Source organism: Anas platyrhynchos, chromosome 1 (assembly GCF_047663525.1).
Source record: "Anas platyrhynchos isolate ZD024472 breed Pekin duck chromosome 1, IASCAAS_PekinDuck_T2T, whole genome shotgun sequence".
Lineage (NCBI taxonomy): Eukaryota > Metazoa > Chordata > Aves > Anseriformes > Anatidae > Anas > Anas platyrhynchos.
This window is the reverse complement of record NC_092587.1, coordinates 46,647,588-46,675,116: the sequence shown is the minus strand read 5'-3', so window position 1 is coordinate 46,675,116 and position 27,529 is coordinate 46,647,588. Positions and strand designations below refer to the sequence as shown.

General features: G+C 42.9%; 2 protein-coding genes across 4 annotated transcripts; one reads left to right on the top strand and one right to left on the bottom strand.

The window, feature by feature from the left end:
- On the top strand, positions 1–16,439 carry AMDHD1 (amidohydrolase domain containing 1). Of its 3 annotated transcripts, none has more exons than XM_072036372.1 (9): positions 1–195; positions 1,285–1,391; positions 2,271–2,335; positions 2,915–3,192; positions 5,286–5,511; positions 6,462–6,586; positions 9,214–9,307; positions 9,711–9,871; positions 15,342–16,439. In XM_072036372.1, the coding sequence occupies exons 1-9, from the start codon at positions 59–61 to the stop codon at positions 15,379–15,381; spliced, it is 1,233 nt and encodes a 410-aa protein (XP_071892473.1). In that variant the 5' UTR covers positions 1–58; the 3' UTR covers positions 15,382–16,439. The 3 variants fall into 3 exon arrangements, with proteins under 3 accessions (XP_071892473.1, XP_012955825.4, XP_071892474.1); XM_013100371.5 differs by lacking the exon at positions 15,342–16,439 and adding an exon at positions 10,374–10,647 and having other exon boundaries at positions 2–195; XM_072036373.1 differs by lacking the exons at positions 2,271–2,335; positions 15,342–16,439 and adding an exon at positions 10,374–10,647 and having other exon boundaries at positions 55–195.
- Positions 13,649–27,158, bottom strand: HAL (histidine ammonia-lyase). Its single transcript, XM_005020346.5, has 20 exons — positions 26,781–27,158; positions 26,270–26,330; positions 26,066–26,093; positions 25,685–25,759; positions 25,508–25,580; positions 25,344–25,410; positions 25,121–25,158; positions 24,916–25,041; positions 23,342–23,481; positions 21,853–21,900; positions 20,249–20,396; positions 20,072–20,167; positions 19,896–19,954; positions 19,328–19,408; positions 18,376–18,441; positions 18,124–18,289; positions 16,557–16,691; positions 15,642–15,750; positions 15,467–15,536; positions 13,649–14,480 (listed from the first exon to the last, which is right to left on the bottom strand). The coding sequence occupies exons 1-20, from the start codon at positions 27,025–27,027 to the stop codon at positions 14,331–14,333; spliced, it is 1,983 nt and encodes a 660-aa protein (XP_005020403.2). The 5' UTR covers positions 27,028–27,158; the 3' UTR covers positions 13,649–14,330.
- Between the last annotated feature and the right edge of the window lie 371 nt (positions 27,159–27,529).

Sequence of the window (27,529 nt, the reverse complement as noted above, 5' to 3'; positions counted from 1 at the left end):
GCCCCGGGGGACTTTGAGCCGAGCGGCGGCCGCCCCCCGGCCGCCATTTGGCGCTGCCATGGCGGGGGAGCAGCGGCTGCTGCTGGAGAACGCCCGGCAGCTGGTGCTGGTGTGCGGCCGGGGCGAGAAGTACCTGCTGCAGGCCGGCATGGCCGGCCTGGCCGTGCTGCAAAACGCCAGCCTGGTGGTGGGACAGTGAGTGGCAGGGCCGGGGGGCTGCAGGGCGGCCAGGTGCCCTCGCCCCCGGTGGGCAGTGTGGGGATGGGGTCTGGGTGGGGCGAGGCTCGGGCTCCGGGGTGTGCAGCGGGATGGGAAAGAAACGATTCCTTGAAGCGTGCGCTCGTAATTCCCATCATTTCAATCAGTATCCTACCAACTTACTTTTTAATGCTGTGTGCTCATCTTTAGCCTCTTAATGATATCTTCTTGCATGCTGCAGATTGTGACTGTCACCCTGTTCTCTGCTTTACTTCTAGGTGAACTGATGTGAACTAGCAGCAATCACACAAACACTTTGTGCAATTAACAGAATCGCAGTTAACGAATGCATGTGGCTCCATCTCTTCTCTCCTGTTCCTAAGTGCTCTGGCTGTGACCGTGCCTGCCTCTTGGCAGCCCTGCTGCCTAGCATAGAGGTGCCCTCAGCGCGCTGCCTGTGATGACTCCCAGCTGCTGTCCACAATGCCTGAAAAGAGCTGGAGGAAGGCGAGGCTTAAAGAACAGAGCCTGACAGCTCCACTCGTGTGGCGAGGTCGAGCCTTGTGCATTCAGGGCATGCCCTGTGCCCAGCACAGTCTGAGATCCCCAGTACGATCCTCCAGATCCACCCTGAGAAAACGCCCATTGAACTGAAGATCAGCCCCGAGCAGATTTATCCCCACAGCTCACAGGGAGGCAAGGGGTAGCAGTGCCACTGGCTTCCTTGAGAAGAATGCCCTGCAGATACTTGCAGGAGGAATGTGTTACATTTGCTGATCCACAAGACAATAACAATGTTGTCTAGCGGAAGTTAGAACAGAGTACCAAGGTATCATCCTAAAGGAGTCTGAGGAGAGGACAAGACAAATGTTACGGCAGAGAACTAGAAATGTATAGCATAACCCATCATTTGCTGTGCCTCTGTAAGATTAGCAAGCCACCTCCTCTGTGCATCTTTAGTCCTGCTAACAGTTCTCAGTGTTCCTGCTCTGCTGCTAGAGTTGTTGCTTCAGGGGCTCTTTGACCACTTTTGGAGCTTGACCTTTAAAGAGATACAAGATTCCTTTGTTCATCATCTATTTACAGAGATGGTTATATAAAAGCTGTGGGCCCCGCAGATGTTATTCGCAATCAGTTTTCAGGAGCAACATTTGAAAGAAAAATTGACTGCACAGGGAAATGCGTATTGCCGGGTAGGTTTGTTTTGTCATATTGATGTAATGCAGAAAGGCTGCAAGTGCTTAGAGACAAAATACACATGTGAAGCGTTCCTTGGTCCTTTTTCCTCTTCATTCAGTACTGGTTTGATAATATCTTGTGGTGGGGGATAGAGTATGGTACCTTTCTCATCAGGATTGTTGGAAGGGTAAGGTTGCAGCACTCAGGGTATTTCTTTTGGCTTTGTAGTGGAGCTGTGTCTCCTGTTGTTTCACCTTACATCTGTATCGTAGATCACAGCTGTAATGTAGCTGGTTCTCTGAGTGACTTAAATCTCACATCTCTTTCTGTCCCCTTTCCATCAGCTGTTCAGCTGTGGAGCTTCATCTCTCTCGGTGCTGTTCATAGATAGTTGGAGGTCCAAGGGCAGTACAGGAGTTTGTTACATACTCTGAAACTTTACCTGGTTCTGAGCAAGTATATTGCATTTTAAACTTTCCTGGTGGTATTACCACATGAGCTGTTAGACCTCTTTTTTTTTTTTTTGAAATGCACTTTGGCATTCAGTAGTGTTGGTTTCACAGCTCTTTGAAAAAGCTCCCACTGGAGCAAGCGGGCAATTGCTGAAGTGCTAGAGTGCTGAGCCCAGCATAAACACTTTGCTTTCTTCAGAGAACACAAATAAACGGTAGTAAACAATTTCAAAGATTGTAATTTATCACTTCAACAAATAAAACATCATCAAAACAACATGAGAAACCGAGCAAGTTTCCTGGAGACATTTTGGATTTTTCTTTCTCTGTAAACAGAGGCTTTGTAGGGGAGCTTCTGTTGCCCATTTAAGTTGCTTGCATGTTAATGCTTTTCTTCTACAGTGAAATAACTTGAGTGTACGTTTGCTTTGTTTTCTTTAGGCCTGGTAGATGCACATACACATCCAGTGTGGGCTGGTGATAGGGTTCATGAGTTTGCAATGAAGGTAACAGCATGAAATTACAGAGCTGGATTTTTCTTTCTCTCTCTTTTATTTTTTTTTAATGCATAACTCTTTCTAGTGACATCTGTCTTTCATATGTAGAAAATAATGTAATTTCTGTCATGAAATACAAGTGAGGGAGGACGGCTGAGTTGTGAGGACTGATAGGCTGCAAGGGGAGTGGAACTGCAGCTTTTGCAGCCAGTCTCAGTGCACTTCTGCATTAACTGAAGCAATCCAGGAGTGTCACCTTTTGTTCCCATCTTAATCTTGAAGTCTTTTTTCTTTCATTCTTGTTTTTCCACATAAATGAATCTGTAAGCTAGAGATAGGTTTTCTCCTAGGGCCCAGGGGACATTATTTTTATGTAGCTTTTTACATTGTTTCTTTGCTTAGGTGGAGGGGAGAGAGAAGAGTAGAGAGAAGGAGGGAGGAAGGATTAATGGGGATATTTTTTATCTTTTTCTCTCTCACTGCAAAGAGACTTCAAGGCACTTTCCATAATCACTTGAAGAGAAAATACACACTTAATGGCTAATTGTATGTGTGTGGTGTTGTTTTTGTTTTCTTTTTTCTCCCAAGCTGGCAGGCGCTTCCTATATGGAAATCCACCAGGCTGGAGGAGGTATTCATTTTACTGTGGAACACACTCGGAAAGCCACAGAAGAAGAGCTGTTCAATACTTTCAAACACAGACTTGAACGCATGCGCAGAGCAGGATCTACTTTGGTTGAGTGCAAGAGTGGATATGGCTTAAATTTAGAAACGGAACTTAAAATGCTTAGAGTGATTGAACGTGCTAAGCAATCCATGGATATTGGCATTTCATCAACATACTGTGGAGCTCATTCCGTGCCAAAGTAATGTGACTTAATTTTTCTTGCTCTTTTTCAGTGTTACTGCTTTTCATTGAAATTTGGTTGTTTTCAGAAAACTTTGTTCTGCCCAGCTCTCCTAAAATGTAACAAAATATATTTGAAACAATATGTTTATGTTTCCCAGTTTGGGTCTTCTTAAATCCTCTTCTGTTTTCTTCATATGCTCATGTCCGGAATATTTTGCTTGCATTTTCTTTGACCCATCAAACTTAGATTCTGCCTCAGGTTTTTATTCTGGGAAGAATTTTGCAGTTTTCCCTGATCTAAGGCCTGAATGTTCAGAGTGGTCCTCTGCCTTTGACTGGCTCATGAACATCTGGGGCAAGTTACACGGTGAAGGTGGCATCGTGTTTTGTTGAGCTCAAGTTTTCAATTCTTAATTTCCTGCAGCTTCTGTAACAGTGGAAGATCTCAAGGGGAGCACATTGCCCACAGGTTCGGGGCTGGAAATTGCTCTTCTGAACGATTCAGATACAAATAAGTGATGAGCTTGTGGATTCTAGGATTTGTTAAACAGACATCTTCCAAGTCACATAAGCTCATGCCAGTTTCCTTTCATCTTTATATTCCATAAAAGTGTCCTGTAGATATGCATAAATCATGTAAACAAAAGGTTAAGATCGATTTGACTCTTTTTACTTAAATCTTTATGATTTATGTAAGTCTTAAAAAATAACGCTTTCTTTTGCTATAGGTTTATATAATGTTTGTTCCTCTCCATTTGACCTTGCAGAAATGTTTGCAGCATTAGAACTTCTGGACTATGAATATTGCTGGTTCTTTAAGAATCGAACCTAAAAAGCAGGCTTAAAGCAGGGGGGCAAAGAAGTAACTGATTTACCATTCCTGTAGTCATCATTTTGAATTAAATTCATGATTTTGGGGCTATCTGATTCTAATTTTTTTATTATTATTATTATTATTAGTTTATTGGTAAGGCTTTACTGGGCCCGTTTTTCATCTTTAGGAAGGAATTTTCAAAGTGATTTCCCGAGCAAAAGCCTCTTGCATTAGAACAACATCAGTTTTCAGTTTTTGGGCATTATGTCCCCAAAAACATGAGATCAAGACTGTTTTGTCTTGGCTCTGGTCCTAATTTTTAAGTCCAAAGTCCTCCAAAGACTACTGAGCCTAAAGCAGAAAAGGGAGAAGGCTTGACATGGTAAGAGCCTGAGCAAGCCCAAGAACTGTTTCTGTGAAAGGTGAACAAAAGAAGGGCAGCGTGCCAGGTTTTACTCCGCTTTATAACTGCACAACCTCATTTGTAAATCAGAGCAGACTGGGGCTTCTTGAATTTACTGCCACTGTAAAACCCTGAACTCCCCCACATATGGCACTTGTGCAGTTCTGGTCTGCGCATGCTTTACAGTGCCTGAAATGAGGATTGAGCTGTCACAGACATTTAGCTGTAGTATGTCACTTATCTTCAGATCTTAAAATTGCAAAATACTAACTCTATTACATATTTTGGGATTGTTCATTCTTTCAGAGCCATTTACCTATCTCTCCTGGGTTATCTTTTGTGTAATAGGAGGTTCATAAATGGTTCTGACATTGGCAGATCTAATCTCGGGAGGCCTCTCTGATTTAGAGATGGTTATCTAGCTATTGCTCTGAATGATATCATAAAAGGAGGAGAGGTAAAAAAAAACACTACACATACCCTTTGAGCCTTGATACTTGCATAAAAATACTGCATGAATATCATTTAAGACATTAAAATAATCATTTACATATTTTGCATGGTTGTGTTTTAGGATACAGTGCAACTGGGTCAGAATATATGAATAGGAAAGCAGAAGTATTGGTTTTTAAATGTCCCATGTTTTGGTTAGCATCCAAAGAAACCAACCTTATAAAATAAATAGTAATATAGGCTAATACTTTTGAATGGAAAGTAGCTCATGGTTTGAGTGTACATAAATTACAGCATCTTTTGTTTTTTAATCTGAAGTTTGAGTGATTTGTATTTGCATCATTTTCTAAACGATCTGGTAATTGCATGTATGATTTGAATATTTGCCAAGCTTCAAAGTTTTTGTTCTTATGGCTCTGTAACATTTTATTTTCATTAGAGGGAAAACTGCTACTGAGGCCGCAGATGACATTATCAATAACCATCTCCCTAAACTGAAAGAACTCAAACTAAGTGGTGAAATGCATGTTAACAATATAGATGTGTTCTGTGAGAAGGGAGTCTTTGATCTGGATTCTACGAGGAGAATTCTTCAAGCTGGAAAAGATATAGGGTTACAGATTAACTTCCATGGTGATGAACTCCATCCGATGAAATCTGCTGAGGTACTTCTCTCTTAATGTTCAGTTAAGCCACTTTTGGTTTTGTGTTGCTTTTGTTAGACCTCAGTCTTTGAAAGAATTGCAGTTTTCACATCCAAGGTTTTCTTTTCAAATACTTTATGAAGTAGATCATTCATAGACAATATGAATGTGCAGCCGTTGTGCAGTTTTGGACCTGGAAGGAAACCCTGACCTGTGTGACTGACATGCACTGCCTAATCAAACATCAACTTTGCTTATCTTCCACATGTGATACAGATGGGGGAGGTGGCTATCCACCCAAGGATGACAAAAAAAATAGTTTATATGCAACTGGGGAAATACTTTTTCCTCAAATGTACTGTTAGCAGTAACAAGATGTGCAGTATAGCACACTCAGAGGGTTGGTTTAACCAAGAATAGGCTCAAAATTATTTTGTTAAAGAAAGTCTGTCCCTTTCAATGTTATACCATCATTTAAAGATTTCTTCTTTCCCATGGGTTCTGTTCAGATTATTCTCTGCTATATTTTCAAGAAAATCTTAATTGATCATAAAAGCCTTCTTGGTGCTTCACCACAGAAAGCAGCAGTCACACTGCTTGTTCTGCAACCAGTGTCAGTTCTGTCAGCCCTTTTCTTCTGCTTACTTTGTGAACAGGAGTTCATAATGGTTTTATCCATAGCTGGCCAATAGTGTACACGTTCATCTGTCAAAAACACCACTGAAAGTTCCCTTCTTCTCAGGTTAATACCTTTCTCTGATTAACCTTTCATGCAGTAAAGTAGAAAATATTTTGTCTCTGTATTTCATTTGTTCTTTCAGGCACTCTTTATGATTTTTCTTTTAGTAAATTTGACATTAACAATTAGTTGTCTGCTCCACTCATTTGATAACAACATTTTTTGACTGAATTAACTGTTAACTGTTAAATTACTCACCTTAATTGAGTAATTTTCTTGATAATTCCCTCAGCTTGGAGCTGAACTAGGAGCCCAGGCTATCAGCCACCTAGAAGAAGTTAGTGATGAAGGCATTGCAGCAATAGCAAGAGCTAAGTGTGCAGCTGTCCTCTTGCCAACTACTGCCTACATGCTAAGGTAAGGCCACTAGATTGGAGGAAAAACTTTTGGAACAACAAAAACATATTTGTGGTTTAGGGTCTTCTTATGCAAAAGTGTAGGCTTGTATCTGTCTCCTAATGAGCAGGCAGGATCAGTGAAGACAAATCACAAAGAGCTGAATGAGCCTACTCATGTCGTATTTCTGGTGGACATTCCCAAAAACAAGGCAGTACCCTATTTCTGAGAAGTCTCACAGTAGATTGTGAGTGGTTTAGTCAACACTAGAATTTAGCCCTCGTGATAGGCTGACAATAATCAGGCATTCATTTAAGAAGAGAATGACTGGTTTTCATCAACACATTTAAACTTTGGAAATTGAATTGGCCTTTTTTCAGGCAATTTTTATCTGCAGTGTTTGTATTTGTTCTCTTGAAGAATTTTTTGCTGGGAAATGAGTCCTTTGGTTGTCTTAAGAGGTGAAAGACTGGGTAACATTGTAAAAAATTGATCTGATTTTACCCAGGCAATGCTGAGCAGAATTGGCTTAAATGCACTATTTTCCATGTGCAGAGATTTCAGATAAGCATAAATGGATCACTTGCTTCACTCTAGGTCATGAGGACCACAACCCAATAATGCCTTCTATTCTGTAAAGAGAAAAATCCTCAAACTGATTTTTTTTTTCAGTGGCCTGCTTTCTGAGGAGTTGGAAGGGCTTGTGCAGTTGTTATCTGTGTCATTCTGATCATGTTCACTTCTGTGTCTGTGCTTGTGCTCATATTTGTGGTTAGCATATCCTGCACCACTGCTTCTGAACCCACTGGCTAATTGCAACTAAACGCACTGCCAGAATGCAGATCTTGGAGGTAACTTCTGGTCCTGCAGGTTGACCCTGGGCAGGGAGGTAAAGGAGAGACAGCAGAACCATATCTACCTGTGGAATAGGCAGCAGCTGTAGCTCACATTGTTCCAGAGAATCCATGCAGTGAAAGGTTTATAACCTCAGGATAAGTCTCAGACTGAGATAATGATCAGCTGTGAGTAATGGTAATGAGGCCTCATTTGTTCTGGTGTCCAGTGCACTATTTATTGAACACAGATCTCCCGTTCTAATGTACTCTAAAAAGAGGAAGCCATGTTTGAGGTACAACAGATAACTAGTTAAGAGTATTAGAGGGCCAAAAGCTGCATGGCACTAATATGAGCAAAAGTTGCTGTGAGTTGATGTGGTACATCCTTTGAGATGCTGGCCTCCCTCAGCTCCACTACTAATTATGAGACTTCAGACCTCACAAGGTCCTGCCCCTGCAGTAGTCCCAGGTTTTAAGAAAAGTTGTAGCAGCCAGGGCTTCATATGATGACCAGAACTGGGCCAGAGAATGCAGCTGAAGGGTTGCTTAATGATAAACATGCTCTCAGTTTGGCCTTTGCTAACAGTTGTTTGCAGTATTCCTTAGTAGGAGTCTGGCAGTAGAGCACAGAGGACATGTGAGGACAGGGAGCAGCTTTTCAGACAAATCTTTTTAGACGCAGTTAACTCTCAGAGGGTCCTGTTGTGTACAGATCATGGTGTTTTCTCATAAATCTGCTAGGAGACTTCTATAGCAAGAGAATTGCCTTATACTAAATAAAAGCTCTTCAGAGATCTTGTTTATTGTTCTTTTCTGTTAACTGCAGTGCTTTTAAAACTACTTTTTGAGTAGCTCTTGCTCTGTGTTTTCATTTTTATTGTTACACTGGTTTATTTCTGGAAATTATGGTTGGTGCTGCTGGTGTTACAGCAGCTCTGGCTAAAAATCCTTAGTGAGTGTCTTTCCTAAGGCTGCTGACCGTCCTTGCAAACACCTATCCTGCTTTACCAAGTGTCTGAACAGTTTTGAAACAGCTATTCCTGATATTGAAGTTGATTGTAAATACGACTGTTCATAAGATCAGAGCTCAGTTGGTGGTTACTACAGAGGTACCTCCTAACTGCCAAGTAATGTAAACCAGGGACATCATGCTCATAACGTTAGTGGATTTTATCGGTGGTAGAAGGTCAGATCTATGAAGCTGGATTCCCGCATAACCCTGAAGTTACAGCACCCCGGTGGGTTGTTTATATAGAATTCAGTGGGAGCATGAGGCTTTTATGAAGCAGCTAGCTTTAGCTAGTGAAGCTAGCTATTGTTTGCATTAACACTGCTAAGTGAGAGAAATCCAATAATACATACAAATGAAACTCACACTGTCAAGTTATGTTGAATTGCCAGCAGAATCAGGAAGAGACTATTGCATTGGTTATGCCTCTGCTCATGTTTGCAAGTCTGTCTTTGAAGCTAAAAGACTAGAAAATTACTTTTTTGAGAAATGAAGATTTTCACCTTGTAAATCCTTAAGTGGCTGAGGCCTGGATAAATACCAACATTTCAGTGGCCTGCAGCGTGGTGCTTGATAGTGGTTACTGTCACATGTTATTACTGCAAAAACAGTGGATCACAGTTTCCATTTATGCTGTCCATAGGGTGATAGGTATCCAAGAGGAGGATTTGGCCTTTCATCTCCAAAAGAATTGGTGTAACTGAATGCATGGATGTAGCCAAACTGAGTGATGACTTTTGCTCTTGTAATTCATCATGTAATAACTAAGAGAATTGTACTGACAAGCGTTTTTTTCCCACTAGACTGAAGCAACCTCAAGCTAGAAAAATGTTAAATGAAGGAGTTATAGTTGCTCTTGGCAGTGATTTTAATCCTAATGCATACTGTTTTTCAATGGTAAGCTATCCCTAATACTTAAAACAACACAAAATTACAAAATCTCCCGCTAGTATGACTTGTGTGTAGATCTTACATACATAAAACATTCTTCGTATCCACAGAGTACTGCATGCGCAGCTTAGACAATTGCTCCTGCCTATTTATGTGGGTTGGTACTTTTTGCCAGAAATTCTTGAAACTTAAAGGGGGTTGATTTTTCAAATGCACTGAGGCTTCAAAAAAAAAAGCTTGCAAAGTTCCTGATTCCACATTTCTCATTTTGGAATTGGCAAGATTTACATCATGTGGGACAACTCCTTTTGTTGCATAAGGTGGGAGGAGAGTGCTGTGGGATTTGAGGCATAAACAACTTTATTTTTGTTATTGGTAACTCCCATTTTCTGCTTAATTTTCCTGCTAGCCTATGGTGATGCATCTGGCCTGTGTAAACATGAAGATGTCAATGAATGAAGCACTAGCAGCTGCCACCATTAATGCAGCTTATGCTCTGGGAAAATCAGACACGCATGGCTCCATAGAGATCGGCAAGCAGGGGGACCTTGTTATTATAAATTCATCAAGGTATGTTCTTCTGTTATCGTTTGTAATGTGATTTGACATAAGGGACTTAATTTTTCACTGTGAGGATAGTGGAGAGGTTAATGAATTCCTTGTGTTTAGAAGTTATTTTTACTTATAAAAAGGGACACAGCTAGCATTTTAGACCCACTTTCATTCTCCTTAATCCCTCCAGTGAAAGATAAAGCATCATAGTTTTAGGGCTAATATTACAAATAACCCGTGCACATTGACAAATTATCTAAAGATAATACGTGTTTATTTTGTGGAAGGATTTCTGTAATGATTTGTACATTAGTTCATTGTATTCATTCAACAAGAGACCAACATGTACATGTAAATGTGGAATTTTGAATCAACGTCAACAGGGAATAGTGTTTTCCATGGTTTAAGCAAATGGTTCCCATGGTTTAAGCAAATATTTTGTAATTGCCAGGTATACTAGGTATGTGACCTGCTTTTATGCAAGTAACAGATATTCTTAAACATCTCGTTGTCTTTTTAGGTGGGAGCATTTGATTTACCAGTTCGGGGGACATCAAACATTGATTGACTATGTTATAGTTAAAGGAGAAGTTGTCTATAAAAACGAGAGGTGTGGGATAACGAGCAGTTACTGAAGGAAGACAGTAATTTAGGAAGCTGCTATAATCAAATTGGCATGGAATATTTCAAAGTGACAGACAAATCAGATTTGTATTTACTGGTAAATTGATTGCTTGTTCATCTTACCAGCCCTTTTATTCAAATAAACGTTACCATGCATTACCTATCTGGTATATCAGCCGTCTGGTGCATCTTCATATCAGTTGTCCTTCTCTCCTTCTTCTCCGGTGCATAAAAATGATTTTAAACATGCCTGTTAGAAATAAACAGTTTTCTGTATATTTTTAAACTATAAAATTGTTATATTTGAGGAAAACAAAAACAAACAAACACAGAAAACCAACAATCTATGAATAAGGAAAGGAAGTTGTGGGAAGCTGGGTGTCAGCCTCTTCTCACATGTAACCAGTGATACAACTAGAGAGAATGGCCTCAAGTTGTGCCAGGGGAGGTTCAGGTTGGAAATGAGGAAACATTTCTGCTCAGAAAGAGCAGCCAGGCACTGGGACGGGTTGCCCAGGGAGGTGGTGGAGTTATTGTCCCTGGGGGTGTTTCAGGGAAGGTTGGACATGATGCTTGGGGACATATTTTAGTGGGTGACATTGGTGGTGGGTGAGATGGTTGGACCAGATATCTTAGAGGACTTGTCCAACCTTAATGATCCCATTTTTCTAAGAAAGAAGTTTGGATCTAGTTAAGATTAACTGGGAAGAGTAATGTTAAGAAACCTGTAACAGAGGGCCAGGGTCTTAGGTATGCACATTTGGAATGGTGCTTGTTAGTGAACTAGATTCCTGATGAGCGACAGCAGTCTCATTCTAGTTTGAAAGCCATCATAATCATGTAGGAGCTTTATGTCTTTCTGATCTCCCTGAGCACTGGGTCATCTGTTAACATCTAAAACATGCAAGCCACCCCATACAGTATCTTTCTTCATGTTTGATTTCATCCTGACTAGCCAACCAAATCATTTTATAAATTAATTTAATGGTGTTCCTGTCAGTAGATACATTTTCCTGCAAGCACATGTTGTGCCAGATGTAGGTGTGGACCTTTACTTTTATAGAACTGGGAATAACAACTGAAGCATGCTGTTGCACTGTCCATTCTGCCTGAGACAGCATTCACAAATAACGTGAATGCAGGCAGGTGGGGAAAGCTGTCGGAGTGCTGTCACATGCATTTCCGAAAAGCAGCGCACGGTCAGAGCAGTGCCCCTGAGCTTAGCAGTGCTACAGCATGTCCTGGCCATGCCTTGGTCCCTGGCAGCCCGAGGTGTGCAGTGCAGCAAGGCAGAGCTCCTCACAGGGTGCCCAGCAAGTCTGGGTGCCCCGAGGTGCTGTGCACCAGGGCAGGATGGAGGGAGGGGAAGGGCTGACGGCTGCATTTGCCACAGGCAGTTGTGAAGAGGTGAGTGGGAAGCAACACCCCTGGCCCTGCGACATCACTCCTCATAGCAAAGAGAAATACAAGTTAAAAATTTTGCTTACATTCACGCTGTTTTGGTTCTGTTTTCCCACATGGGAGCTTATGGCAGTAGGGCAGGGCAAACTGAGTGGCAGTGGTGGCAGCCCTAATATGAGCCCCAGGCTGTAATTGCCATTAATTGCTACATGCAATGGCAGAGCCTAGTGCCTATCCTCTGCTGTGCAGCGAGGCAGTACGTCTTCTCCGAAGTGCCTACAACATCTGCGGGACCACGCTGGCATAAGGAAAACCTCAAATATTCTCTTGCTGGACAGAAATAGTCATTTGTGGCCTGAAACTACTGACCTGAGGGGAATGTGCTCTCATGCACAAGCTCTGACGGGAATTTCAAACCATGTGCTTGCCTGATCAACGTGGCCAAATCCAGTAGCCATTTTGGAGCATGCCCCAGGGCTATAATTAGCGGGAGGTTTGCAGTTAGAGGATGTGGTTATCCTTCAGCAGCGTAACTGGCTTAAGTGGCTCCTGATGGCCGGCTGCATGGCCCTGCCATTGCGTGGTTTGCTGTGCTGCTGCCACTGCGTCCATGCAGCTGCCAGGGAAAGCACAGCACACTGAAACACAGAACATTTCTTTTTTGCTTGTTGTTAGTGTGGCTCACTTTGGCAACGACACTCACTGCGTTGGCTGCTGCAGCACGTGGATGTAGGTAGGAGTGGAGCAGGTAGGAGCCGTGCCTGCTGGTTTTGCTGTTGGGGAAGCTATTATGTAGCCATACCCTGAGCCTGAGGGCAAATGGATGAACAACCAGGCACATATCTCCTAGGGTCACTCTCGCAGCTGATTTTAATTAATAGCCAATTTTGTACAAAATGGAACAGCTTCAGTAGGAGGCTGAGATAGGCTTGCTGCAGAGAGCCCAGAGCTGGAGGGGTGGAGACAGACTTGGCACAGGAGGGAGAGACAGGGGCCAGGGACAGAGGGGGCCGAGCTGGGATCTCACACACGGGTGGGTACCCTCACTCCCAGCTCTACGTAGTGTTGGGCTAAGGGCCCAGCACCACGCTCGTGTTTATATCTTGATGTGACGAGTCAAAAGTCACCTGGCTCTACGCAGGGCAGGACACCCTGCAAGTCATGTTTTCTCCTGGCCAGGTTCAGTGTCTCCCTGCCAGCTTTCCAGTGGGTGTGAATCCTGTCCTTGGGGCACATTTACATTGCAGGTCCCACCCAGAGAAACACACGGGTGGCCCCAAACTAGCAATTCAACTGCTTGTGCAGCATAGCTGATGGCCAGGGAGGTTTTTTTAGTCCATGCTGAACCCACACGTGGCCATGGTTATCAGGCCTGTACTGCCAAGGCTGATGTTTTTTAACTGGTCTTTACTTGTTGTCGCTGTGCTGTTTTTTAACTGGTCTTTACTTGTTGTCACTGTGCTGTGCTGTGAAGCTAAGTCCTGAGTCCTCCTTTGCAAAATACATAGCCTGTGCCAGAGATCAGTGTTGTAACACAGAGCACGTTACCACACAAGTTTCTCCATGGGGACAAGGCCCTCCGCTGCCAGACAGATGCCCAGGAAGCCATGGAAGTGCAGGTCTCCAGCGCTGGTTCACATCCACACCACCTCTTCCTCCCCAGAAAGAGTCTGTACCCTTCCCAGGCCCCATTGCCACCTGTCCTGCTTATTTCTAGGCTAAAGCTTTGTTTCACTTTTTCATCATGACAGGAAAACACATTGCTACAGCTGTATATGAAGCCTCTCCACTTTTATTGCAGATGTGAGCCTATAGGTCTTGGAAAGCTGCATTAAATGTAGTCCATCATCAGAACACAATGTATTTGTTCTGGAGCAATGATACCCATAGCATGTTCTTTTGCACACAGCTTTTTTGATTTGTGAAGCACCTGTTCTAAAAATGCTCTCATTACACAAGAATTTGTATACCTCACGTAAAATTTGCACAGTGCTGGAGGAGCGAGAGAGAAGAATTAAGTGTCAGAGATAATTTTGCATGTGGCAGAATGAAGGGTACTGCAGCAGTTACCCAAAGGAAAAAGGAAAAAGAGGTGAGAATAACAGATCTCAGCTGTTCAGTATCCTTGGCACACATAAAGAGAAGATAAGCAAAGAGCTGAGAGAACAAATGCAAGAGACACTGAACAAAACATCCACTGGTTTCAGCAGAGGTCTGAATATTTTGTTTTCAAAAGCTCAGGAAGTTCAGTCAAATCCACACTATTATGACAGAGCTGTCTTTCACATGTGAAGAAACTAGCGAGCCATTTTTCTTCCATTGCTATGTGCTCCTGAGTGAGACAAACAGTTCTTTTGGGTCATCCGAAGAAACCACTCTGATTTTTGGTGAAACAGCCATACACAGGGAAGGTCCTGGAAAGGATCTGCTCTGTACCCGAGGAGAGCAACTATTAAAGTTCATTCTGATGTGAGTGGTCGTGGCCAATATGTGTTTTCTTTGCCAGTGATCCCAGGGAGAAGGCCGTTGGTGAACCAGGTCTTGACTCAGGGATGTGTTCTCTCCTGTACTTTTCAATGTAAGGTTTAGCTACTTCCCACACCTGTGAAATCACAAAGTGAAACAGGATTGTTGGAAGGAAAACTGAAGAATTACTCTTCATACTCAGTTAGACATCAATACTCGAGTTCAGGAAACCTTGAGGGAAAGTTACTGGGATGTAGCTGAGAATTAGACCTGCATAAATAAGCTGTAGGTGATCAGCAGAAGTAGCAAAGCAAAGAGTGGGGCTTAGGGAAGAGCATGTGGAGTTGAGAGAGGACAGGAAAAGACAGTTCTGGGGGGACGAGATGAAAGGATTCAAGGTGAAAACATTGCATCTTGTCTTGTTAGCAGGCAAATGCTTGGTGTGCAATAGCTGGGAGAGGATCACTGTCACTAGTTACCAAATCCCTGGGTCATGAAGGGGCCAAGGAAACAAAATGACAGCTCATATGCCTAAAGAAAAATGGAAGGGATAGTGTCTGGTATTTAAGGCAGACAAGGAGAGGAAAATGTTCTACAGTCTCCTGTGTCTCTTCTTTCAAGGCTGTAAGACAGACGGCTGCAAGGCACAGTCTTACAGAGGGGGGACTGGGATCTTTCATTTGCTTACACTCAATGATTGTTTGTTATTTACCTTTTACAAACAAGTGAGAGATGTTTGTGCAGTCCCATAGCTGTACAAACACTTGGCCTGGGTTAGCACTGCTAAAGCCCATGCTGTTCCCTCATGCACCTCCCCTTACCGCTTCTAGCAGCCTGCTGGGCATGGCTGGGCAGCGTGCTACCTGGGGAATGAGGATCCCTGTCCGGAGAAGGATCCCATTGGAGATGGGATCCCATGGAGATGGGCAGGGGTGTGGGACCCTGCCCTCAAGCAGCTCCCCGCCAGTTTTAGTAATGTAAACCATTTATTACACAGGACCGGGCAAATGGGAGCTGTTACTGACTCCGGCCAGTGACCACAGCGAGGGACATCCCCGGAGCAGAGCCGTGGTGTGCCCCTGAGGACAGAGCACACCGCCCCTGCCAGAAGCCAACACTCACCTTCTGCTCCACCAGCAGCCTGTGAGCCGCTTCGATGTCTGGGGCCATGAAGCGGTCCTTCATCCAAGGCCTGCAACGAGACCCAGTGAGAACATTGGCCAAACATTAACCACCAGCGGCAGCAGGTCTCCAAAGCGGCCCGTGACCTCTGCCTGTCGCGTTTATCTGATCTTACCTCACAACTGAGCGCACAAGGTCGTAGACCTTCTCCAATGGCGTTGTCGTCCTCAGAGGGCGTAGGAATTCAATGCCCTGGCAGGCAGCGAGCAGCTCGATAGCCAGAACTAGGGAATCACAACAGCAAGGGGGGTCCTATACCCATAAATATCACTTCCAGGGTATCTTGAATACCCCAAGTAATGGGCATCATGAATCAGAAAACTTTTTAGGGCTGAGATGAAAAAAAGGGGACTGAGCTGTAGAAAGGCTCAGCTTATGAAACTTTGAAGGAGATTATTCTTTCTGGAAAAATTTGAACCTTATCTGCCCACCTCAGACCTGGTGATTATGGACATTAGTTCCTCACTCTCATGAGCCAACTCACCAAAGGAGCTGGCTAAATCAGCTGGATCTAGAATATGTTGTTTCTCAACACAATGTTGAAACATGTTTCTCAGACTCACTAGTCTGCACGTGAAGAATGCAGTTCCATAAAACTAAGTCTTTAGAGCACTCACATGTATAAACTTAAATGGGCAAATGAGTTTAGTGTTTGTGACCTATGTATTACTCTGTTCTTCCACTAACAGCTGACATCTGTATCTAAGCACATCACCTGCCAAACAAATAAATAAAAGGAAAAAACAGAAAAGCAAGAGAGCAATCTGTACTTCAAAGCAAGAGACGACAGTTTTGCTGAGCATCCTGTATTGAGTAGTTTTGTTTCACAGGAAACACTTAGCCCTGGATTTACCTCATCTCTATTCCAACTGCTTGTAAAAGTATATACTTAATAAAATATTTTTAAATAGTTCTTTCAGATGCATGAAGCCTTCTTTCTAATCATCTAAACATCTAAAAAGAATGGCATTAATATCTTAATCCAGTTAAATACATAAGGTTTGTATGGAAGTCAGTGTTTTAATGTTACCTTGTTCCACATGCTCAATGACTCTCAATGCTTTTCTCGCAGACCATCCTCCCATGGATACGTGGTCCTCTGTAGCAGCACTGGTGGACAGAGAATCCACAGAGGAAGGATGGCACAAGGCTTTGTTCTCCGAAACTGCAAAAACCCAATGCAGTGAATGTTGGGCAGAAAGGGCAGTGACACCAGAAGCAACAGCCAGCCTGAAGCAAAGAGCCCATCCACCACCACAGACTGCAGTGGAGAATACAACTGCTGCTCCTCTTTGGAGAACACATCAATGTTTTAGCTGAGTTGTTTGTAATAAACACCTTGAAAACTACCACCACATCTGAAAACAGTCACCAAATACTGGTCTTTAGATACAAATATTAACCAAAGACAGAAAGTTTGCGCACTCCCCACCACAAGCCCCTGGCCTCAGCACCGTGATGGGCTGGGAGGCAGGGCTGTCCTCACCGCCGTGCTGGAGGCTGGGGAATGCCCTGGGGTCTCTTGGGTGGCAGATACAAGCTGTAAGTGTGAGGCCTGTGAGCAGAACAGATGCCCCTGGCACCTGGAGCCCAGCAGCAGCTGAGGTCTGCAGCAATCACAAACTCTGGCCAAAAGGAAAAGTTGCCAGCCTTCAAACATAGCGACGAGCCCTTCAGCTCATATTCCAGTCCCACTTCCCAAAACAGCCTCTGGGCAGAGCCGTTTTATTGCATCGATTTAGCTCATTGACTGTTTTTCTGTAGGGTATTTATCTACTTATTATCCGACGTCCTCTGTTCCTGACTGTTTGCAACTCTTACTTACATTTTACCCTCTGCTTGCGGCATGTTTATCTTCATGTGGGTTCGTGTGTCCCTGAACTGTAATATTACAGAGGCCAGCATGCTTGTTGTTGGTTTAGTCATGAGTACTAGAGGAAAAATATACTAGTGCTTTTTTTTGGTGTGCTCCTCTGATACGCAGCCCTGGAAACTCCTGCGGAGTTTGCTACTGGTGTAGATACCTGGCCATCAGATGGAGACACCGAGTGCTAAGGGTATCAGCCCAGCTTTGACACAAGTGGTGTCCCTATGAGAACTGAGGAATGAAGGTGCCTCCACTTAGAGACCATACCTATTCAAACATAGGATCTAGGTTTGGCAGAGTGGCTCAGACAGATAGAGTGTGTTGCCTGCAGAGCTTGCTGTGAATTTTACAGCCTTATCTGAGCTGATTTGCAGGCTGTTGGGTGCAGAGCTCTCACTGATTTCAGCTGGAGATCATGTGCTGGCAACTCTGTACACAGAGGACTCTCTGCCAAGCCCATCAAGATGCAAGCATTCCTGAAGTCCACCTATGGGTTTGCATGCTCAGAACACTAAATTTGCTCATGGGTCAGTGCAGAACAAAGAACCCTGAGCTGAAATAATTTGCAGCTGCACTGAATGCTCAGACATTGCACCCAGCCAGCTCAAAGCATGTGGAGAAGAGAAGGAAAGCAGGAGTGTGATCCTTTAACAACAACCACCAAATTACAACTGCCTCAGTGTAAATTGATCTTTCTAGCTTGCCCTATTGGTACTACTTAAGCACTCACCCAGGGCAGCTGCTGTGCAGTGTGCAATCATGAAGCCGGAGTTCAGGCCTCCTTCAGTGACTAAAAACGCAGGCAGTTCACTGAGTGAGGGGTTGCAGAGCCTCTCAATCCTTCTTTCACTAATTGCAGCGAGTTCATGCACACCAATTGCCAAGTAGTCCAAAGCCTATAAAAGATGTCCTCATTAAACTAGGTGACAGGAAAAAAAAATCAGAAGCAATAATGTCTTTTTTTCTATATATGCTTAATTACCTTTGCAGGATATTCACCATGAAAATTTCCTCCAGAAATGGTCTCTGCTCTTTCAGCAAACACCATCTTTAAGGAGAGGTTAAGGCACAAATATGAATTAAATACAGCTTATGTGAAAGATATCTATGAGCAATCAGAATATCTTATCTGAAGGTATGTTTGCACTAGTAGGCTTTTATTTGCAAATACACTCTATCACAACTATGTACTTTTCAGAAAATGAAGGCCCAATCTCAGTTCTCCAAACTTGTAGACACAGTTTTGACATGTATTTTTTCAAATGGACTGCATGAAAAGAGGTATTTGATTAGGGGGTGGGATTATTAGGGGTACAAATAAACACACGTGATAGATTCTCTCCAAGGCACGTACAATTTTAGACAAGTAACAAGCAGTGATGCATGTCAGCTATCTGTGGGATGTTACGTGTAACATCTTCATAATGCTGAGGAGAATCCAGCCTCGCTCAGTGCCAGCACAAGTGTGCCCACAGTTTACCAGGCTGAACTGCGAGGAGGTTTACCAGTCACATATGTTTTGTCTGCGTTCCCTGATGGAATGCAAACCTTGCCCTGGAATGCAACTCTCACCAGTGCTGCATCACCAGGTGTTTCATACAAGTCACCATTCATCTAAGTTCATTTGGTTACCAAGTCCCACCTATCTACATATGCAACAGAAGCATATAGATTATTATCTAGGAAACCTTAACATGCACTAGACTGAATGCATGGGTGGTTCCCTTGCCCCAGCACACACTTGCATGCACTGATGCAGATATGGGGAAAGGAAGAGAGGCTGCCATTGCAACCAGTGGTAGTTATTGACTAAAACCAACTAGAATTTTTTTGCCTTGTATACAAATAATTACTTAGGAGAAAAAAAAAAAAAAAAAAAAAGATAGAAAAGGACAAGTAAAATGTTACCAAGAAATAAATTCATGAAAAGATACAGGATTGTCTGTGGCACTGTTGATTTCAGTCATCATGATGTCCTTCACGAAGGCGATTGTATCGTTTACAACTCCATGGACCTAGAACAAGACATTAGCACCTGAGCTAGATTGGACACTTAGTTCATCCTCGGGGGTGCTGATCCACTTGCATGTGCTCTCTTCAACTCATGTTAAAGCTCATGGCATTGTGTTCATCCAGGATGTTTGACAGGTACCTGAACAATTTATCTCTCTGGCTGGAAACACCTTTCCCCAGTTCATGGTCTTAACTTCAGTGCAGAAGAAATACCCTCTAAAGCCTACAAATGGGGAAAACAGTGCCTTCCCCCTGCTACCAGTCTTTTTCAGACCCAAGCACAGCATTGCCAGATACTGCATGAGGGATGTGTGCATGGGATCAGCAAATTACACATCCCTACTAATATTAACTTTGAAGTAAGGGAGAAACAAAATAAAATCTCTTTCTCTAATGGTGTTAGATAATGCTTAGATAACAGTATTTTTGAGGTGGGCACTTCACCATCATTTTTCTCTTTTTATGAAAGGAAATAAATTCAGTTTTTACCTGAGGACAACAACGCATTGTGTACGCGTCCTGAACTCGGTCACAAAATCGATGGCTCTCTAGGAGGAACAATGGGATGAAAAGCAGATACTCCTCACACAAAAGCATAGGTGCTGCAGTTGGGAGACCCAGCCTGTCCTGTGCAACTTGGCAGGGTGAAGGTTGAGATTACTCACCTGCTATTTCTGATGGATGGTGGTCAGAATCCAGGAGGGACCTGAATCGAAATGCCACTTCAGCCTGCCCTTTGTGTGGGCGCACAGCGTGGATGTCTAGTAAGACAAATCAGACTGATAGGTTTTGCCTCTCTCCAATGGCTTTAAGCAAACAGTCAGGAAAGGTCCAGTACCCACCGGTATCAAAGGCCTTAGTTGTACCCTTCAGGACTTCAAGCGTAAGGGCAGCGACTATGTCTGCTTGCCTAGCGATAGCACTGGCTCTTTCAACTGCTTCACATCCCAGCGAGGTGATCATTTGTGTCCCGTTGATGAGGGCCAGACCCTTCAAAGAGAGAGCAGATGTTCAGCGAGTTCATTGCAGCTATTCCGCATGCTGTGATAATTACCCATCTCAGGGATAATTCTCTTTCTTGTATAAGGCATGTAAAGACCTTTGCTAAGCTCCCTGGGTTGTCCTGAAGAAAATCATAAAAAGCACAGCTTGACTGGGTATCTTTGCTACATAAATTGTCAATGTTCATGACCCTACTAAGTTATTATAAACACCTTTGGAACTCCAGTGGTTCCAAGAAAGAGGTTTATTTAGTTCATGTTAGTTCAAAATCTAAATCTTTTCCAAGTGCTTTGGAAGTGGAATGTTTAATAGCATTATTATTGATTTTATTTGTATTATTATTATTATTTCTTAAGTCATTAAACCAAAGAAGTTAAGAGCATGGGTAGTGCAAACAACAATGATAATAAAGAAATGGAGAGTTAAAACAGAATTAAAAATTATCACTGCTTTCAAAGATTTGTTGAGTGCAGCTAAAACGAGCCACAGGTTTGTTCTAAACAAACATGAGGCTGATCTCGGAATCACAGAACGGTTGAGGCTGGAAGGAACCTCTGAAGATCTTCTAGTCCAACCCCCTGCCAAGCAGGGTCACCTAGAGCAATGAGAGCTTGCTGTTTGACTTTTGGAGACACTGGGTTTGGCTTCTTTCCCCTGCTGTTGTTTTACAGCTTCTGAGCCCCCTCACCAGCCCTCTCATGTGCTACATTGCCATGTAAACTTTAATATTTAAGTGAGATTCATCTCACCCAGTTTTAACCAATCTAGAAGACAGATATCCGGTTCAAGTCAGTCATTTGAGCTCTTGCTATGGTCAAAGGGCTGAGAAGCACCTTCAGAGGGCTCAGATGAAGACAGATCTGAATACCAAGCCTCTAGAGACAGCAAAGTGAACTGCTGATTGGCAACCAAAAAGATAGGTCTGCACCGGTGCTGCAAGGGATAGATCTACTAGTACTGCTTGCATTGCTGTGGCTATCAGCAAAAAGAAGCCTGTCCTCATCAATGCAGTACTACACCAGGTTCCACTGGCCTGGAGACACACGGGATGGCAACTGTGATAACTTCTGCCAAAGAAGGGTCAGGAGTGGTTGGGAATACAGATCTGTACCAGTTACCACTGGCAAAAGGACTGGGTTCTATCAGTGGTGTTGAAATGGGGGTAAAGATGGAACTTTTTTTCTGCTGTCCTGAAGCCCTGCAGTCACAGCTTCTCTGATAGCTGCAATTGCCACGTAGATGGGAGTTGCAATGGGAACGCTGCCATAAACCCTGCTGGAGAATGGGGTCTTTGGTATCCCTCCCTGTGGCTGACTTCAAATACTCTTCTGTAGCTTAATTTAAAATGACTGTTAATTAATTTCAGGCTTACATAGCAAGTATAAAGCAACTAGTGATTGACTAAGCTTGTTTTTCATCAGCTGGCATCATTACACTTTATTACCTCTTTTGGTTTCAAGGTAATTGGTCTCAGACCATGGGCTTCCAGGACCTGTGAAAGAGTTTAATGAAAAGATAATTAATGATTTTTTTTTTCCCAGTAATTCAACCACCAATACTATAAAATCTTAACTGTTTCCATAAATGAATTAACAACAAAAAAAGTCCCCAAGTGAAGGAAGAAAAGCAGTTTTATATTATGAACATTTTAGGTTAATTTTTCTGCTGGGCAAAATAAAGGACAGCATTTTGGAGCTTCTAAACTATCACCTCATTTCCCAGTTCTATAAAGGAAGGCAGTAGGAGCACCAACGTGAGATACTGTCACAGCCCATGAACAGCTATGGTGTATTATCTCATGGGAAAGAGTAATATGAGAGAAGGCTGAAAACACCTTGGGAAGATGGTTCTGCCTACCCCCTACCACACAGCAGGTTTGGCTTGGTATAAACTGTTCCTTTATAGATGATTCCCTAACCCTTCCTGTAAAAAACCTCCGGTGGAAAAGAGCCCTACTCAGTTTATTCTGTGCGTATCTGTTCCATAAAATCACTCCTGTGGGAAATGGAGGAACGGTGTAACCTTGGTTTTGATGAGTCCTCTCAGCCCTTCCAGCTGAAGAGGCGACAAACCTCAGAGGTATGCAGTTGGTCCCAAACCACAGCAGATCCTCTTTCCTCTGGAAATGATACAAGGAACTATTTGGGCAATGGCAGAAGCAGGGAGAGTGAGAGGGAGAAGGTGGGAAGGCTGGATGATCTCATGTTGAACATATGTCCTGGGGAGGCTGCCTTCAATTCCATTTTTGCTACAGAGCTCTACCAGGAGCCACCGACTTGAAGAACAAAGCTCTTAATTTGTCTACTGCCCCATTTCCCCTCCCATCGTTTCCTGCATTTCCAGGGAAATGGGCAAAAGCTGAGATGGTGATGCTCCAAATATTACATAGGTGATGCTTCAAATATTACAGAGATTCATAATAAAGGTCCCTCCAACATCTGAACACAGAAGGTCTGGCACATGCTGGCCTCCTTCCTCCCTAACTCCTCTCTGTGTACTTCTACAGCCTACCATGATGGTATAATTATCAATCCTTTAATAAATCTGGTGGATAAATATTATGAACAAATATTCATGGATAGGAGTGTTAGGATTGACAGAACAAGCTACTTCTTTGAAAAACGTCGGAGAGGCCAGACTTGGAGATGTTCAACGCTAGATCAATCTGCTGATGCATTAGTGACAGGGTAACAATTAATTAATTAAAAATTAATTATATTATAATCTAGTTATAATCTGCATTATGATACTATGACTTCATATTTCTTTAAGACTTAATAACATGCTGGGTGTTCATTTCTGGTCCCCTGACATGTGGGTCACTTGTTCTATTCTCATGGATCCACCTTCCTCAAGGTAGAGGATGAGATGTTAAACACAACCCAGTCCCAATTCAAACTGGTACACAAAATCTAAAGACTTTTAAATCTTACGTATTTAGCATCAGCCCAGCCACTCTTTGGGGACCACATCTTTCCTTCTCCAATTAATCCCAGAGCAAGATGAGAGAGGGGAGCCAAGTCTCCGCTGGCCCCAACTGTCCCTTTCTCGGGGATGTAAGGCAGGCAGGATGCTGGAAAGAAAACAAAAAACAAATACAACTTCTGTTAGAGTTTCCCCTTGATATGCTCCTTGGAAAACAGAGAAGCCAGCACATGAAGGTGGTCGCAGTAACATCTTGTAATGGTTATCTGTTATCAATGGCACTAACAGGACTACTTGTCTTGCAGACAGGGGTTTGTCCACGCTCCAAGAATGGCTAAAATTTATAAAGAAATCGACTCCCTTTTGAATTCAGTTCTGTAAGGAGGGGGGACCACAGCTAGGGGTCTATAAGCACATGGCCAGGCAGCTAAAATGCCGCTCTTAGCTCCCCATCACAGGCTGACCACCAGCCAGAGCTATCTGATCATTTCCCACTTCACTAAACACCGAGTACCTCCTAGAAACCATCTCCAAACCCCTTTCCCTTGCCTCATCCCTCCGGGCACTGAATGTGTGGAAATGAAGAAATAGAGCCCAGGGAACCTGTTTATCCTCAAAGCAAGTCCTGAGCAGGGAGCAGAGGTGCTCTTTGGTCACCACTGCCACTGTAGCACCTCTTGCCAGAAGGACCATCAATGAAGAGCCACCAACAAAGAGCAGAGACACCCCTTCGGTCTCCCTGCTGCGGTGTCCATCAGGGACACTCTGCTCCAGCTGCTGTGACAGCTGTGGTGGCAATGTGCACTGCTGACCACGCTCTGCTGCGGGTCTGCCTGGTAGGCCTGCTCGTGAAAACCTGGGCACCTCTCAGGGATCTACTCACAGAAACAGGTGCATCTGCTCAGCAAACTCCAATATGAGCAGTTTTCTGTGTGGTGGTGGCCCCACCCAAAAGTCTTGGTGTCCCAAAAGGTACTGGCATGCACATCAGCATGCACCCAACCTGACAAAAAATTTAGACTTGAGTCTTTGCAAAAGAGCTCGCCTGGAGTCAGCATCGTGTTCTTCACAGACCGACTACTGATGGCAGCAGCGAGGCATCGCCATTTAGGGTGGCTAATGTCAGTGTTCAAAAGACAAGTAAATGTCTTTTAAAAGACACTTAAACACTTTAAAAGGCATTTTAAATGTCTCTCTGCTCTGCAGGGGAAGGCCTATGGCTCACCAGGGATTCAGGGACTCAAGTCAGTTGGTTTGACACCAGGGAATAGAAGAGGTCAGTGGTTAAAAAAAGAAAAAAAAAAAGGTATTTAACATTTAATATGTTAACATTTCCAGCAGGCCACCCTTCCATGAGTAGACAGTATGGAAACAGCTCTCTCTGACTGCTGGCCTCAGCCTGTTTGTGAGCAGGGTGTTATCCATGTTAACATCCATAGCTTGACTCATTGAGCTACATCCTTTAAAGAAACAGTTAAAAACAAACACAAAAACAAACAAACCACACCACCAACAATAACAGCAAAAGAGAGGGAAGCTTTCTTTCAGCATCTTTTTTTTTTTTTTTTTTTTTTCTTTTTACCATTAAATGCTTCGATAACTTGCTGGAGGGTTTCTAGGGAAATTCCGCTGTACCCTTTTGCTAGAACATTGATCCTCAGCGCCAACAGCATGCGAGACCTCTCGGGGGTCAAAGGTTTCCCCACACCTGAAACAGTAATGGGCTCAGTTACCCACCTGCTAGCAACAGCAGAGGGAAGGGAAAGCACCAAGCGATTTCTCGTTACCTGCAGAATGTGAACGAACCAGGTTCACTTGAAGCTCCCTATGAAGATAAAAAAAGTTACATAAAAAAATAAGTAAGTTTTTGAAATTCAAGTTTTATTTTGCACAAAACAGAAATACTAAAGCAGCCCCCTCTCATCTAATCATAAGCATGCAGTGTAGAGCTGCTCCATCTTCTTTCTTTCCTCAGAAGAAAGGAAGAAGAGAGCTGCACACATAACTTACATAAGTTTACTGTTTGGAATGACAGTTCTGGCAAACTTCCCAAACCCTGTGGTGATTCCATAAACAACTGCAAGAAACACACATTTCTGGGTAAGGAGAGAGCCTGAGATAGTTTTCACAGCGTCTGACAAAAACAATTAATAGTTAGTGATAAAAATATTTACCTTTCTGTTCCTTTACAATCCTTTCAATTACTTCTCGCGATCGTTTGACTTTAGCTTCAGCTTCAGGTGTGAGCTAGAAAATGAGTATTTTGAACATTAGTTTATCTATTACATCATTTAATTCTAATCATAGAAAGATAAACATGACTTTTTGCCATGTTTGTTCAGAATCTTTACCTTTATCTTGTAGAGCCCCTTTCCCAAACTGACCAGGTCCTCCGTTGTTAAGCTGTTGCCATCTAAAGAAATATACTACACCAAAGAACCACCTTTCAGTTTGGGATACATATACACATAGAATTGCCTAATGATCACAGTATTAAAACAACAACAACAAAAACAGCAAAAGCTCAGCGATGGCAGGAAGATCATGCATGTTCTCATTCATAAGATAGGAACACCATAATAAAAGTGCAATGAGCAAATCACAATTTAGATTCCCAGGCCCAGCAAACCTAACAGCCACTGATCTCATGAATATTGCAGTGGCTAACTCTCCACAAGCTCTGAAGAATATGAGGATCATTACTGAGTTGTAAGACCATTGGTAATTCCTACCTGTTCTGGTTCTCGGTATTTGCTATATCTGAAAGTCACGTAAAGGAAAAGAAATGGCAAACATGATGTCAAAAGTAGTAGAGTCCATTTGATTAAAACTGGCAATGTCTTTTAAAAATGAAGGAACACTGAAAGAACATGGAAATCTAGAAAATTATAAGTCTGGAATTATAAAAAGTTCATGGCTTGCTCAAAAAAGGATACAAATGAACTCCTTCCGGCTGAGACGGTATGAAATCTGGAGACATTATGTCTCCTTCTATAACTAGAAGAAATATCCAAAGTAAACATGAACAGGAGTAAACTGTACTCTAAGTATAGATTAATATGTTATTCTTTCCAATACACAACAGTAAGCATACTAATTTGCAGTCATCATCACCAAACAAATCTGTATGATTCTAGGAAAATAATTAGTGTATATGTAATTTATTTAAGGTTATCTAAAGACAGAAACAGGAGAGCCCAGTCCTTGGACATATGCTCCATCTCCTGAACAATCACAGAGAATATAAGACATCATATAGAGATGATACATACAGCACCCTGTAGTTTCTAAACGCTAAATAGTTCTGTTAGAATTTACATTTTGGTATTTTTCCATAAAAATCTTAGACACCATCTCTGATGCAATTTTAGATCAACTAAAACACAGCTTGCTAACTCAGGTGCCATTGCAGTCATTTCATCATGCATTGCCTAAGGTTTTGCTTACCAACTTCAACAAATTCATTGTCCTCTAGGGCATCCTCCACTGTGTCATCAAGATCCAGCAAGCCAAGACCCTTGCACCTTCGAACATAAAATTTTACTTCTTCCACCGATGTAAATCCTCCGTTATCAGGCTTGTTTTTCATGTACCGTCTCACAGCTTCCCTTCCCAGCCATCCGACTGTGTTAGCACCGTTGAGGCACGGCACTGCCAGCCATTCCCCTCGGACGTGCACCGTGTATCTTGGCATGCTTTCTCTCCAGAATTGCTCCTTGCCTGAAGGGCTGCAGTGCGAAGCAGCCTTACATTTACCACGCCACAGCCTGAGAGCAGTATCCAGCCGGATTCTGGTGTCCCAATCAGATCAAGGCAAAAATCCACCCCCAAAGATCCCCACCTTTGTAAATAAGCGAGATCGATGCATTCAGCTGACTTCAGCCAATGAAACCAAACCGAGGGAGCACACCCTTTTCCTGGAAAGGACCAGATATCCCCCCTCTTCTGATCAAAACCTTACCTGCGAGAATCTCTGATTATTTGGACAGTGCTGTAGCAGAAGCCTAATTGGATTTTGGGAGTGAAGGAAAGGAACGGTGTAAGTTCATAAACTGAAATAGAGAAACATTTTTTCAGTGAATTTTTCCACTAGAAGTTGTCACCCAGGGGGGTAGCAAGAAGAGAACTGAATGGCTCACTAAGTCCTTAACACAAAAAAGTTGTAACAATTTAGGTAGGTTTTCTGCTGCTTTATT

Bases quoted from the DNA above. Each gene is read 5' to 3' on its own strand.
- HAL (XM_005020346.5), bottom strand. From the start codon at position 27,027: ATGCCAAGATACACGGTGCACGTCCGAGGGGAATGGCTGGCAGTGCCG. The intron at 25,042-25,120 runs GTAACGAGAAAT...TTACTGTTTCAG, and splicing joins GGTTCGTTCACATTCTGCAG to GTGTGGGGAAACCTTTGACC. The intron at 18,290-18,375 runs GTAATTAAGCAT...CATCTTTTATAG, and splicing joins ATGGTGAATATCCTGCAAAG to GCTTTGGACTACTTGGCAAT.
- AMDHD1 (XM_013100371.5), top strand. From the start codon at position 59: ATGGCGGGGGAGCAGCGGCTGCTGCTGGAGAACGCCCGGCAGCTGGTG. The intron at 196-1,284 runs GTGAGTGGCAGG...ATCTATTTACAG, and splicing joins GCCAGCCTGGTGGTGGGACA to AGATGGTTATATAAAAGCTG. The intron at 1,392-2,270 runs GTAGGTTTGTTT...TGTTTTCTTTAG, and splicing joins AGGGAAATGCGTATTGCCGG to GCCTGGTAGATGCACATACA.